This window comes from Chelonia mydas, chromosome 7 (assembly GCF_015237465.2).
Source record: "Chelonia mydas isolate rCheMyd1 chromosome 7, rCheMyd1.pri.v2, whole genome shotgun sequence".
Lineage (NCBI taxonomy): Eukaryota > Metazoa > Chordata > Testudines > Cheloniidae > Chelonia > Chelonia mydas.
This window is the reverse complement of record NC_057853.1, coordinates 49,093,801-49,108,331: the sequence shown is the minus strand read 5'-3', so window position 1 is coordinate 49,108,331 and position 14,531 is coordinate 49,093,801. Positions and strand designations below refer to the sequence as shown.

Genomic DNA, 14,531 nt, shown 5'->3' with positions numbered 1-14,531 from the left:
GCTGGAAGGAGACCGGTGCTTCTGCACTGAGCCAGCAGTAGCTGAAGAGCTTTGCAACGCTGCTCCACAGCCATCATAGCAGCAGTGCCATTCAAAGCGCTAAGGCACTTGGCTTCCTGAGGTGACATTACCTTGAAATGTAGGCATCCTTAGGAAATGTTTAGATTTCTAGATTTTAGATTTTTAGGGGAATCCTTCAAGAGACAGAGAGTCAGTGAAAAGAAACTAGGCACTCCCTCTCCAGGCCACCCAGACACTCCTGTTAGCCCACAGTCATTCCAAAGCCCTACTCACTGCCCTCAAAGTCTGATTCATTCTGCCACCACGCACACTACAAACATCCCCACTCACCCCTTCCATGGTCCCCCAGAGCCCACCCCTCCATACCTTCTGACACTCAACCGGCCCCCTGGCTCACCCAGTTGATGCATAAGGGAGACAGACTGGCAGCATCAGAGAATAGAAATAGCTGGGAGATCTGAGCAGTTCCATTAGCTAATCTTGGTGTAAATCTATGAGGGTGGCCTGAATAAGGAGAATAGCTGCATGTGTGTTTAATTTTAAAATTTCAAAAACAGACTATATCTATGTTATCACTGAGAGAGACAGAGAGAGAGAGAGAGAAGAAAAGAGGGGAGGGGGAGACAAGGGTCTATGATTGCTTAGCTAGAGGAGCTCAAAGACATGAGGAAAATAGGGCAAAATTTCAAAAGGAGCATTTTAAAAGGTTTGCTCTTCAACAGTCAGTAACAATTTTAAAGAGAAAATTATATAGAAAATTTAACTGTCCTCTGAAGAGTTATTGAGCCAAATTTGGAGACTGATTCAATCATTAAAGTGTGAGAACAGTGATTTTAGTCCTATTTTAAGTTCAAATCTCAGTACAAGCTTAAATGTGAAAGGCTTTCTATTTGGATTTCTTATCACAACATCCTTTTATATTTTCTGAATTCCAAACACCACAACAATTGGCCAGATTGCAAGTACTTTTATATTCATAGATGAGGACAAGACATTTTAAATCATCACAGTTACTTTGCCACACGTTGTAGGCAAACTGCACAACCAAACTGAAGCTGCTGCATTTTCATCAAGTAACTTTCTGTTTCTCATACACATTTTTCCCACATATTATATCCAATTATCTTATAGGTTTTTTTAAGGAATACATTCAATCCTATTCCTCTCTTCAACATATGCTCTCAAAACATTTCACTCCTATTTTGTGATTTTTTAGTAGACAAGATGGCATTGTATATATCACAATAAGCTTTTACATCAATTATTTCTCTACATATATGTACTTTAAGTTACATAACCACCTTTCTCTTTTATGTCACAAATCAGCTACAGTTAGGGGAGCCATCTTTGGGGTACATGTACGATGTAATCATTGTCACTGCTGTTCTACAAATTGGCATTGCAATAAATTGAGCAATAAAAGGCTGGAGACCCAGGCACAAACACAGGGGATGCAAACAGGGAGATATATTCTTTCCGGCTCACCCCATTCCTCAATTCAACCCCCATTCTCTCTCCCTGACACCAGGCTGCACCCTGGCACTCTTCCCTAGTCCTCCACAGAAGGTAGGTTTGTCCTCCTACCTTTTCCTAGCTCCCCAACCACAATTAGCTCCTTTGCCTTCTCTCCTAGCCTTCCCCAGGGCCTGCGACCCACCCTCGCACCTTGAACACAGAGCACCACTTGCCCCCCTTCCCTAGGCCCACCCTTCCCCACAAACAGGCCACCCATCTAGTGGTGAAAATAAGGTGGTACAGGCCGGCGTACCAGTAAAAAGTGGCTGCCAGTACCGAACCATACAGCTTACTTTAAAGCACTGCCACCGTGGCGCTTTAACGTCGTTGCCCCTTTTGCCCATACCCCGGGCCGCTGACAGGGGGTGAGGGCAAAAGAAGCAGTTGCCCCAGGGCTGGCAATTTAAAAGGGCCTGCCTCTCCCCCCGAGACCCCCCATACCCACCAGCTCCCCCCCTCTCCCCGCAAGCTCCCCCCGCTCTGCCCGAGACCCCCCTCTCCTCTCCCCGAGACCCCCCCCACCCCTCCTCTGCCCAAGACCCCCTCTCCCCGCAAAGTCCCCCCCTCCTCCCTGCCCGAGACCCCCCCTCCCCACAAACTCCCCCATCCTCTGTCCGAGACCCCCCACTGCCCCCTCCTCTGCCCGAGACCCCCCTCTCTCCCCGCAAGCTCCCCCCTCCTCTGCCCGAGACCCCCCGCTGCCCCGTCCTCTGCCCGAGACCCCCCCTCTCCCCCAAGCTCCCCCCTCCTCCCTGCCCGAGAACCCCCCCCTCCCCGCAAGCTCCCCCCCCTCTGCCCGAGACCCCCCTCTCCCCGAGACCCCCCCCCGCAAGCTCCCCCCTCCTCTGCCCGAGACCCCCCCTCTCCCCGCAAGCTCCCCCCCTCCTCTGCCCGAGACCCCCTCCCCGCAAGCTCCCCCCCTCCTCTGCCCGAGACCCCCCCTCGCCCCGCAAGCTCCCCCCCTCCTCTGCCCGAGACCCCCCGCTGCCTCCTCCTCTGCCAGGACCCCCCTCTCTCCCCGCAAGCTTCCCCCCCCTCTCCCCACAAACTGCCCCCTCCTCTGCCCGAGGACCCCCCCCCGCAAGCTCCCCCCCTCCTCTGCCCGAGACCCCCCCCTCTCCCCGCAAGCTCCTCCCCTCCTCTGCCCGAGACCCCCCCTCGCCCCGCAAGCTCCCCCCTCCTCTGCCCGAGACCCCCCGCTGCCTCCTCCTCTGCCAGGACCCCCCTCTCTCCCCGCAAGCTTCCCCCCCCTCGGCCCGAGACCCCCCCTCTCTCCCCGCAAGCTTCCCCCCCCTCTCTCCCCACAAACTGCCCCCTCCTCTGCCCGAGGACCCCCCCCGCAAGCTCCCCCCCTCCTCTGCCCGAGACCCCCCCCCTCTCCCCGAGACCCCCCCCCTCTCCCCGCAAGCTCCCCCCTCCTTGGCCCGAGACCCCGCCTCTCTCCCCGCAAGCTCCCCCCCCTCGGCCCGAGACCTCCCCCCTCTCCCCGCAAGCTCCCCCCCCTCGGCCCGAGACCCCCCGTTGCCTCCTCCTCTGCCAGGACCCCCCTCTCTCCCCGCAAGCTTCCCCCCCCCTCGGCCCGAGACCCCCCCTCTCTCCCCGCAAGCTTCCCCCCCCCCGGCCCGAGACCCCCCCTCTCTCCCCGCAAGCTTCCCCCCCCTCGGCCCGAGACCCCCCCCTCTCTCCCCGCAAGCTTCCCCCCCCCTCGGCCCGAGACCCCCCCTCTCTCCCCGCAAGCTTCCCCCCCCCCTCGGCCCGAGACCCCCCCTCTCTCCCCGCAAGCTTCCCCCCCCCCTCGGCCCGAGACCCCCCCTCTCTCCCCGAAAGCTTCCCCCCCCCTCGGCCCGAGACCCCCCCTCTCTCCCCGCAAGCTTTCCCCCCCTTTTCCCGACACCCCCCCTCTCTCCCCGCAAGCTCCCCCCCCGACCCGAAACCCCCCCCCTCCCCGCAAGCTTCCCCCCCCTCGGCCCGAGACCCCCCCCCTCTCCCCGCAAGCTTTCCCCCTCCTCGGCCCGAGACCCCCCCCCTCCCCGCAAGCTTTCCCCCTCCTCGGCCCGAGACCCCGCCTCTCTCCCCGCAAGCTCCCCTCCCTCGGCCCGAGACCTCCCCCCTCTCCCCGCAAGCTCCCCTCCCTCGGCCCGAGACCTCCCCCCTCTCCCCGCAAGCTCCCCCCCCTCGGCCCGAGACCTCCCCCCTCTCCCCGCAAGCTCCCCCCCCTCGGCCCGAGACCTCCCCCCTCTCCCCGCAAGCTCCCCCCCCTCGGCCCGAGACCTCCCCCCTCTCCCCGCAAGCTCCCCCCCCTCGGCCCGAGACCTCCCCCCTCTCCCCGCAAGCTCCCCCCCCTCGGCCCGAGACCTCCCCCCTCTCCCCGCAAGCTCCCCCCCCTTCGGCCCGAGACCTCCCCCCTCTCCCCGCAAGCTCCCCCCCCTCGGCCCGAGACCTCCCCCCTCTCCCCGCAAGCTCCCCCCCCTCGGCCCGAGACCTCCCCCCTCTCCCCGCAAGCTCCCCCCCCTCGGCCCGAGACCTCCCCCCTCTCCCCGCAAGCTCCCCCCCCTCGGCCCGAGACCTCCCCCCTCTCCCCGCAAGCTCCCCCCCCCTCGGCCCGAGACCTCCCCCCTCTCCCCGCAAGCTCCCCCCCCTCGGCCCGAGACCCCCCCCCCCCTCCCCGCAAGCTCCCCCCCCTCGGCCCGAGACCTCCCCCCTCTCCCCGCAAGCTTCCCCCCCCGGCCCGAGACCTCCCCCCTCTCCCCGCAAGCTCCCCCCCTCGGCCCGAGACCTCCCCCCTCTCCCCGCAAGCTCCCCCCCTCGGCCCGAGACCTCCCCCCCGGCAAGCTCCCCTCCTCGGCCCGAGACCTCCCCCCCGGCAAGCTCCCCTCCTCGGCCCGAGACCTCCCCCCCGGCAAGCTCCCCCCCTCGGCCCGAGACCTCCCCCCCGGCAAGCTCCCCCCCTCGGCCCGAGACCTCCCCCCCGGCAAGCTCCCCCCCTCGGCCCGAGACCTCCCCCCCGGCACGCGCCCCCCCTCGGCCCGAGACCTCCCCCCCCGCAAGCTCCCCCCCTCGGCCCGAGACCTCCCTCCCCCGCAGGCCGCCCCCCGCCGTCTCGCCCCGGGCCGGGCTCGCTCACCTGTCGGCGGACGCGGGGGCCGCTGCTCTCCCCGGGAGCTGTCCGGCGGCGCCTGGTGCTGAAGGCGGCTTGGCAGCTCCGAGCGGCGACGGGTGTCCGGCGGCGGGGCCGGGCGGGAGCCTCCCGTCAGCTCCCCCGCCCTCCAGGCTGGCCTCATTGCCCATGGCAGCGCGGCGGACGGGCCGGCGGGACGGGACAGGCTCCCTCAGCGCAGCGCCGCCTCCGCCGCCATCAGCCCACCACCTCCACCGCCGCCAGCCCCGCCACAGAGCATGCGCCAGCCATGAGCGCGCCCTACTCGTTCCGTCACAGGGCGCGCCTCGGACACGCGCACGGCCTAGCCAATGGGAGCAGGCGCTAGGTTCAGACCCGCCCATCCTGGGCACGTACACTGACTGGCCAATCACAGCTCGGGCTCATCCCACCCGCTGCGAGCCAATAGAACGGAGCTCCAATCAGTCCCGATCTGACCTGGCCGTAGAGGCTCAGGTCCCTCGGGCATGGGCACGTGCTGGCCAGTGGGAGCCCCTCTGGCCCACCCACCCCTCACCTTGCACATGCTCACCCAGGGAAGCCCGGCTCGTCCGGGTCACGCAGGGCTCCAGCAATAGAAGGCCTGCCCGGTTGCCAACCCGTCGTTCTCAGCTTGGCCCATGGGTGCCCAAGCCAGTCACATGTTCTTAGCCAATGGGAGCCTCTGCCTGCCCACGTACCATGATGAGTGTGCAAGTGCCTAGCAAAGGGGCTCCATGCTGGCTATATGCTCCCTGCGGTATGTTTGCACCCCAGTAATGGGAGCCAGCATCCCATCCGTCCATGAGCGCCCGGCCCCACCCTGTGTCAGTGTCACCTCTGCAGAGGTAGAGAATTCACAGCCAGGCTTGAGAGCTCACAGGCGGTAGAGTGAGCACAGGGTAAGAGAGGAAGGAGGTAGAGAGTGACTCAGTCCCGAGGCACCTCCAAACCTAGATGCAAGGTGAAGCCTCAGCTGACATTTGTGCTGAAAAAGGAGGCACTTCTCTGGGCAGCCTCACTGCCAGCCTCCTCTTGGACAAGCACTCATAGAGGACAGGAGACATCCCAGAGGACTGGAGAAGGGAAAATGTAGTGCCTGTCTTTAAAAGGGGGAGCAAAGAGGCCCAGAGAAATAATAAACTTCCTAATTCAGTCAGCCTAACTTTAATATCTGGAAAATACAGCAACTGATTATTAAACACTGGAGGATATTAAGGAATAGCCAGCATGGGTTTGTCAAGAACAAATCATGCTAAACCAACCTAATTTCCTGTGACCAAGTCACACATGACATTCTCATAAACAAACTAGGGAAATGTAGGCTAGATGAAATTACCATAAGGTTGGCACATGATTAGTTGAAAAACCATACTCAAAAAGTCGTTATCAATGGCTTGCCATCAAACTGGGAAGTTGTATCTAGTGGTCAGTAATTGGTCTGATACTATTTAATATTTTAATTAAAGACATAGATAATGGCCTGGAGAGTATGCTTATAAAATTTGTGGGTGATGCCAAGCTGGGACTCGTTGCAAGCGCTTTGGAGAATAGGATTAAAATTCAAAATGAGCGTCATGCTGTCAGGAGTGGCTCACAACTGAGAGTGCCAATCTCATGTCAGACTGTCAGAAAACAGGACCAGTAATATATGTGAACTCCTGGAGTCACAGACAGTCCCCTTAGGGCCTCTAGCCCATATTGCCAACCCCACAAACTGGACTTTTTGCTAATGGTCACTATACCAAAAATCACATCACATTAGGTTACTTCCAATCCAAAGGATCAGTCACTTACCCCAGATCAATTAGTACTCTGGATCTTACAAAAGACAATGCAGGCAGCCAATTTTCTAGTGAACTAACTAAATGTTTATTAGCATGGGCAGCGGGTATCATAGACTGGGGAAGGCTCTGCCTTCCCAAACAGCCAGCTGTGGCTCTGCACAAACTCCCCCACTCCCCAGGCTCCCTCCTGCTTCCCACTCTGGCCCACTCTTCCCAGTTCCCCTTTCAGTCGGTGGCCCACAGCGCTGGCTGGTCCTGGAATCTCCACGCGCCCGGTGCTTTGGGGTCGGGGAGGCCACGCTGCCTGCCTGGCGCTCTGGGGATGGGAACCCACTGGGGCTGGGGGTACTAGCCTGGGGCAGGGGCCAGTGGCTGCAGTGAGGGGCTCTGGGCTGTGGCAGGGGGGCAAAAGGGCCTCGGCTGGAAGGGGCGGAGTTGCGGTCTAGCCTCCCCCAGCCAGCGATCCATGCACCACCCATGTTTCTTAGCTAAGAAAAATAAATGAAAGGTTAAAGCAGGTAAAATATATTAATAGGTGAGTTAAAGTCTATAAATCCAAAATGATAGTAGAGATGTAGTAATCTGCCAGTTTCCCAAAAGTCTTTTCCCTGAATAACTCTGAGGATCTCTGTCTTCAAGTTCAGTTATTTCATCCAGTTTGAATCTAAACAGTCCAGAGATGCAGGATTCCTTCGAATCAGTATTTATATCTTTGTCAGATAACAATGTGACGAGGGGCCAGGGAGCATTTCTTGTTACAGGGATAAACATCATATAAATCCCTGCCATTGCATTATAATAGGAATAGTATTGTTCTCACTTATCAAGTACCATTGCATTAGTTTTCATGAAGTTCTAACACTTGAATACACTCTTCATTAACACACACCTTGATCTAGGTTTATCTAATTACAGGAGATACATAATGTGTATGTAATATAATAACAAACAACAGGATATAGATAGGCAAAAACAATACAGTCAACATTTCCTTTGATCTCTATTAACACATGAGTGAGTTAGTCTATGCGTACTATTATACTTAACATTTCTTTGATGTTCACACACGAGTGAATTGATCTATGGCTCTGGTCTGTCAGCATCACAACAAGCTTGCCAAATTAGAGAATTGGTCTGAAATCTACGAGATGAACTTCAATAGAGACAAGTACAAAGTCCTTCAGTTAGGAAAGAAAAATCAAATGCACAACTACAAAATGGGGAATAACTGGCTATGTGGTAGTACCAAAAAGGATCTGAGGGTTATAGTGGATCACAAATTGAATACAAGTCAATAATGTTGTGCAGTTGTGAAAAAGTAATGTCAGGGGTGTGTTAACAGGAGTGTCATATGTAAGACATAGGCGGTATTGTCCCACTCTACTTGGCACTGGTTAGGTCTCAGCTGGAATACTGTGTCCAGTTCTGGGCATTACATTTTAGGAAAGATGTGGACAATTTGGAGAGTCCAGAGAAGAGCAACAAAAATAAAAAGTTTAGAAAACCTGACCTATGAGGAAAGGTTAAAAAAACTGGACGTATTTAGTCTTGAGAAAAGAAGATTGAGGGGCACCTGATAACAGTCTTCACATATAAGGTCTGTTATAAAGAGGACAGGGATCAGTTGTTCTCCATGTCTGCTGGAGGTAGAACAAGAAGTAATTAATCTGTAGCAGGAGAGATAGTTTAGATATTAGAAAAAATGTTCATGGATTCCATGAAACTAAATCTAATGCCGGAAGGGACCATTCTGATCATCTAGTCTCACCTCTTGTATAACACAGGCCATAGAACTTCCCCAAAATAATTCCTAGAGCAGGTCTTTTAGAAAAAATGCTACTCTATTTAAAAAAGTTTAGGGTATGTCTACACTACGAAATTAGGTCGAATTTATAGAAGTCGGTTTTTTAGAAATAGTTTTTAAATAGTCGATTCTGTGTGTCCCCACACAAAATGCTCTAAGTGCATTAAGTGCATTAACTTGGCAGAGTGCTTCCACAGTACCGAGGCTACCGTCGACTTCCGGAGTGTTGCACTGTGGGTAGCTTTCCCACAGTTCCCGCAGTCTCCGCTGCCCATTGGAATTCTGGGTTGAGATCCCAATGTCTGATGGGGCAAAAAACATTGTCGCGGGTGGTTCTGGGTACGTCATCAGGCCCTCCTTCCCTCCCTCCCTCTGTGAAAGCAACGGCAGACAATCGTTTTGCACCTTTTTTCCTGAGTTACCTGTGCAGACGCCATACCACGGCAAGCATGGAGCCCACTCAGATCACTTTGGCAATTAGGAGCACATTAAACACCACATGCATTATCCAGCAGTATATGCAGCACCAGAACCTGGCAAAGCGACACCGGGCAAGTAGGCGACATCAGCGCGGTGACGAGAGTGATGAGGACATGGACACAGACTTCTGTCAAAGCATGGGCCCTGGCAATGCAGGCATCATGGTGCTAATGGGGCAGGTTCATGCCATGGAATGCTGATTCTGGGCCTGCGAAACAAGCACAGACTGGTGGGACAGCATAGTGTTGCAGGTCTGGGAGGATTCCCAGTGGCTGCGAAACTTTCGCATGCATAAGGGCACTTTCATGGAACTTTGTGACTTGCTTTCCCCTGCCCTGAAGCACATGAATACCAAGATGAGAGCAGCCCTCACAGTTGAGAAGCGAGTGGCAATAGCCCTGTGGAAGCTTGCAACGCGAGACAGCTACTGGTCAGTCGGGAATCAATTTGGAGTGGGCAAATCTACTGTGGGGGCTTCTGTGATGCAAGTAGCCAAAGCAATCAAAGATCTGCTGATATCAAGGGTAGTGACCCTGGGAAATGTGCAGGTCATAGTGGATGGCTTTGCTGCAATGGGATTCCCTAACTGCGGTGGGGCCATAGACGGAACCCATATCCCTATCTTGGCACCGGAGTACCAAGCCAGCGAGTACAAAAACCGCAAGGGGTACTTTTCAATAGTGCTGCAAGCACTTGGTGGATCACAAGGGACGTTTCACCAACATCAGGGTGGGATGGCCAGGAAAGGTACATGACGCTCGCATCTTCAGGAACTCTGGTCTGTTTCAAAAGCTGCAAGAAGGGACTTTATTCCCAGACCAGAAAATAACCGTTGGGGATGTTGAAATGCCTATAGTTATCCTTGGGGTGGGAGTCCAGGTGCAGCTGGTTGGGGACCAGTGGGGTGGGGGTCTGGATGTGGGGGGCTCGTTGGAGGGGTCCAGGTGGAGGGGGGTAGGGCTTATCAGAGTGAGGGTCCGATGGTCCTGCTTAACAGGGGAGCCCCAGCTGCTGCCTAGGAGACGCTGCATGCCGGGCTCCCACATCTCCCCGCGATTCCCCTATCCCCTTTCCTTCTCCATCCCCTTCCCCTTACTCCCACGTTCCCCTCCCCCTGCCCTATTCCACCCCCCTTCCTTCCCCACTGCCTCTTCTCCCCACTCCCTCACCCTGCTTTCACTCATTTCCCGCACCTCCCCCTTCCCCAGCCCCACCATGGGCACTCACTGTTGCACAAAAAGCAGGAAGGCTCCCAGCACATAGAACAGGAGCACGACCGGTACTAGGATCGAGGCAGTGACATTCAGCTGCAGAGTCAGCAGAGCTGAGACACGCAGCCTCCCTCAGCTGGGCAGCTCTACGCTTGTAGAAATGGGGGGGTGCCGTGGCATGTAACCCCGTGTACCCCCCAGGTCCACCTCTGTTGGGGGGGGCAATCCCCCTTGAAAACACTGCACCCATAGTCATCTCCCCCACTTTCCTCCCCCGCACAGCTTCCCTTTGCTTCCCTGCCATTTTCTGCAGGGAAGCACAGGAATTCTGCAGGAGGGCCGTTTTCTGCAGGTGCGCAGTCACACAATCCCCCCAGGTGTAAAATATTTATTCCCTATGGAGACTGTAATCAAGTTACCCCTTATTCTTCTCTTTGTTAAGATAAATAGATTGAGCTCTTTGAGTCTATCACTATAAGGCAGATTTTCTAATCCTTTAATAATTCTTGTAGCTCTTCTCTGAATCCTCTCCAACCCTTTCTAACAATATGACAGTTAAGCTCTGGAATAGGTTTCCAAGGGAGGCTGTGGAATCTCCGTCACTGGAGGTTTTTAAAAACAGGCTAGACAAATACCTGTCAGGATGGTCTAGGATTACTTGGTCCTGCTTCTCACAAGGGGCTGGACTTGATGACTTTCTGTGAGGTCCCTCCCAGCTGTACATTTCTATGCTTTTATGATTCTGGACAGCCCCGCTGATTCCAAGTGACCCTTCCCTGAATATTTTGTGTAAATCACTTGGTGGTGGCAGCAATATCAGTCTAAGGAATTAGTGCTTTAGAGAAGTTTAAACCTAAGCTGGTAAAATATAAGCTTAGGGGGTCTTTCATGCAGGTCCCCATATCTGTACCCCAGAATTCAGAGTGGGAGGGAACCCTGACAGGTTGTGTGCACCAACCTGTGCCTTCACTATTTATGCCCATGTTTGGCCAATAGGAACATGCACCCAACTCGTCCTACCCTACAAGCATACATACTTCCTGGGAAATAGGAGTCCAAGCCAGCCCCCGCATAAACGTGCAGGCAGCCCAGCTAATGGGAATCCATACCGTCTTGGTTTCTTTTAGTCTTTGAGAGGAGGATGTCTATTTAGACTGCAAAGGGTGGGCTATGCAAAGACCAGTTTTCCCCCACCCTTACAAGCTGGAGCCCAGGAAAACTTGCTGGGCTAATTCTCCAAACTCTGTATGGGCTAAAGCCATTGTGTCCCTGCAGAGCTCAGCTCCCCTCCCCCTCAACTTGAACTGAAGTCAGGAAGACCCTAATAGGCTTGGGTCACCTATCACCAACAGAGATCATAATCCAGCAACCCACCAGGATTCTAAGAGACCAGGATGTGCAGGGCTGACAGATAAAATAAGAACATGTCTTTATTAGTACTGTGGATAAGTTTTTATATGGAGAAAATCAAGATACAATGACAATGGAGCCCAGCAGTGTTATTTTTCACAGGAAAGCTGAATTTTATATGAATGTATCTGTAAACTCTGTTGTTCATTGTGGTAATTTCTATAGAGTTTTTATTACCTGTTTATCACTGTACTATCTGAGCACCTTACAGTAGCTATGATGCTATATGAAAAGGAAGATGACCATTTATATTGTTGCTACCACTGTTACATAATTGCACTAAATCTAATACAAAGCAGGACAGTGGAATAGTTATAATCTGCTAAATTTGATAGTCCTGTTCCTATGCATGTGTCATCTTTGTATCTGAAGTTATGAATATTTGCTATGTAGTTGTATCTCCAACATTTGTTGTGTTCCTAGGTGACCCCCCCATTGCCCTGACAGATTTGCATCAACACTAGCCAGCCTGCTTGATGGCCCATTAAGGACAGTCAACTATTCCAGGGTCCCTCCCAAAAACTCCTCAAGGAGCAGGTGCTTAATGAATACCCCTATGATTCAGCCAAGCATGTAAGGACATGTGATCTACGACTCCATCTTTTACCAGTAACTTTCCATGCACATGAGCTGAGCTATAAATTGCAAGCTGTGACATCACTGCTTTTTCTTCATTCCTGCTTCTCATCTCTGGACTGTGATTTTCTAAGGAAGCTTTGAACAGCAAACTGAATGACTCTCAACCTGCTTGGGTAAATCAGGGAGACTTATTACAAGCTAGCAGATTTAACATCACTGCTATTATCCTGACCTGCAAATTCCGAAAATCAATTGTAACGTATATCAGCAGTTCTCAAACAGGGGACTAGAGCCCCCTGGTGGGCCACGAGCAGGTTTCGGGGGGTCTGCCAAGCAGGGCTGGCATTAGACTTGCTGGGACCCAGGACAGAAAGTCAAAGCCCCTCTTTGTGGGCCTTGAGCCCCGTCACCTGGGGCTGAAGCTGAAGCCTGACCAACTTAACTTTGCAGGGGCCTCTGTGGCGTGGGGCCCCTGGCAATTGCCCTGCTTGCTACCCCCAATGCCAGGCCTGGCTTTTATATGCAGAAAAACAGTTGTTGTGGCATGGGTGGGCCATGGAGTTTTTATAGCATGTTGTGGGGGCCCTCAGAAAGAAAAAGATTGAGAATCCCTGATGTATATGATTTCTTAACCATTTAATACTCTCTTTTTATATCATTAAACCTTTAGCTTTTAGTTAATAAAGGATTGGGTACATCCATGTTTTTGGGTAAGATCTGAGTTATATATAGGGTCCTATGAAATTCACAGCCATGAAAAACATGTCACGGATTGTGAAATCTGGTTTCCCCTGTGAAATCTGGTCTTTTGTGTGCTTTTACCCTATACTATACGGATTTCACGGGGGAGACCAGTGTTTCTCAAATTGGGGGTCCTGACCCAAAAGGGAGTTGCAAAGGGGTCACAAGGTTATTTTAGGGTGGTGGGTCACAGTATTGCCACCCTTACTTCTGCACTGCTGCCTTCAGAGCTGGCCAGCCAAAGAGTGGCAGCTGGCCAAGGGCCCAACTCTGAAGGCAGCGCCCTGTTAGCAAGAGCACAGAAGGGTCGCAATACCATACCATACCATGTCATCCTTACTTCTGTGCTGCTGCTGGTGGCCGCTCTTGCCTTCAGAGCTGGGCTCCTGGCCAGCAGCCTCCACGCTTCAGCTGTCCGGCTCTGAAGGCAGCACTGCCACCCCAGCAGCAGTGCAGAAGTAAGGGTAGCAGTACCACAACCACATACAGTAACCTTACCACACACACACACACACACAAAACTTCTTTTTAGGTCAGGACTCCTACAATTACAACACTGTGAAATTTAAGATTTAAATAGCTAAAATCATGAAATTTACTCATTTTAAAATCCTATTACAGTGAGATTGACCAAAATGGACCATGAATTTACTTATTTACCTGGAGAAGTGGCTGATCCTTTGGGACTGGAAGAGCTTTTATATGATGAATCTGGTTTTCAGTAACCTCTCATCATAAAGACCAGATGTTCTGGGTGGTGATAAGGGTTGGATTGCCTAAGGGCACTATATTTTGGCTTCTTGGTAACCAGTGTGGTGCTACAGAAGCTCGTTTTGTTAGGCCTTGTGTACACTGCCACTTTACAGCACTGAAACTTGCATCGCTCAAGGGGGTGTTTTTTCACACCCCCGATCAAGAAAGTTTCAGCACTGTAAAGTGGCAGTGTAGACAGTGAGCACCAGCACTGGGAGCCGCGCTCCCAGCGCTGGTAGCTATTCCCCTCATGGGGGGCGGGGCAGGTCCCTCTCACACTATACTGCTGAAAGCATCTTGTCTAGTGGGCGTTACCCAGGTGTAACTACATTTGAAATACGGATACATAGTCAAGACTCATAAATTCTGATACAAAAATGATACATGCATACAAATAGGATAATTCTATTCAGCAAATCATAACATTTCCAATGACACTTCACATGACGTATCTTGCATAAAATACATCATAATTATGTCAATTATATCATAATAGTATCACTATGAAGAATACGGGGTGCAGTGTCATAGTATGATCTTACCCATTTTGTCTCTCTAATATCTTGGGACCAACACAGCTACAACAACATTGTATACTTTCCCTCTATGTCTGCCAGAGTCCGTCATTTTTTGATTATCAAGGACCAGGGCTGAGGGGAGAGATGAATGGGTCGAAAGATGTAGTGGGAGAATCTGAATTCAGAGCATTCTAGAAGGTCTTTCATGTTTTTACACAAATCCAGGGAGTATGGATTTTATTGATATAGTACACTGCACCTGGAGCGGGAGCATTTTAAAGACAGAAAATAGAGAGAGTCATTTACTACTGGTTGGTGGCAGTAACAGCTGACGACTGTAACAGTTATTGGCAGCTGGTGATAGTTACCTGCAGAGGGGGAGTTTACTGGCAGACAGTTTACATCTGGTAGCAGTTACTGGCAGCTAATGACAGTGAGTGACAAATGGTGAGAAAAATTATTAGTGACATTTGGTGAATGAGACAGTTATTGCAGCTGGTAACAGTCGGCAACAATTCCATGGCATTTATAGCAGTGGGTAGCAGTTATGGATGTTTGGTTACAACTGATAGCAGA

The 14,531-nt window shown here is 52.8% G+C and overlaps 1 protein-coding gene across 6 annotated transcripts in view; it reads right to left on the bottom strand.

Annotated features, from left to right (window-relative positions):
* BSN (bassoon presynaptic cytomatrix protein) overlaps positions 1-4,935 on the bottom strand; it is a 479,044-nt gene extending 474,109 nt beyond the window's left edge. For 5 of the 6 annotated variants that reach the window (XR_006292515.1, XR_006292517.1, XM_043552315.1 and 2 more), the window contains exon 1: positions 4,661-4,934. Coding sequence is in view for 3 of the 6 variants with exons in the window: in XM_043552315.1 (XP_043408250.1) it covers positions 4,661-4,824 (164 nt within the window). In the remaining 3 variants the exon portion in view is untranslated. Of the gene's footprint in view, positions 1-4,660 lie in introns of all 6 variants that reach the window. The other variant, XR_006292516.1, reaches the window with a different exon arrangement.
* Positions 4,936-14,531: the final 9,596 nt, after the last annotated feature.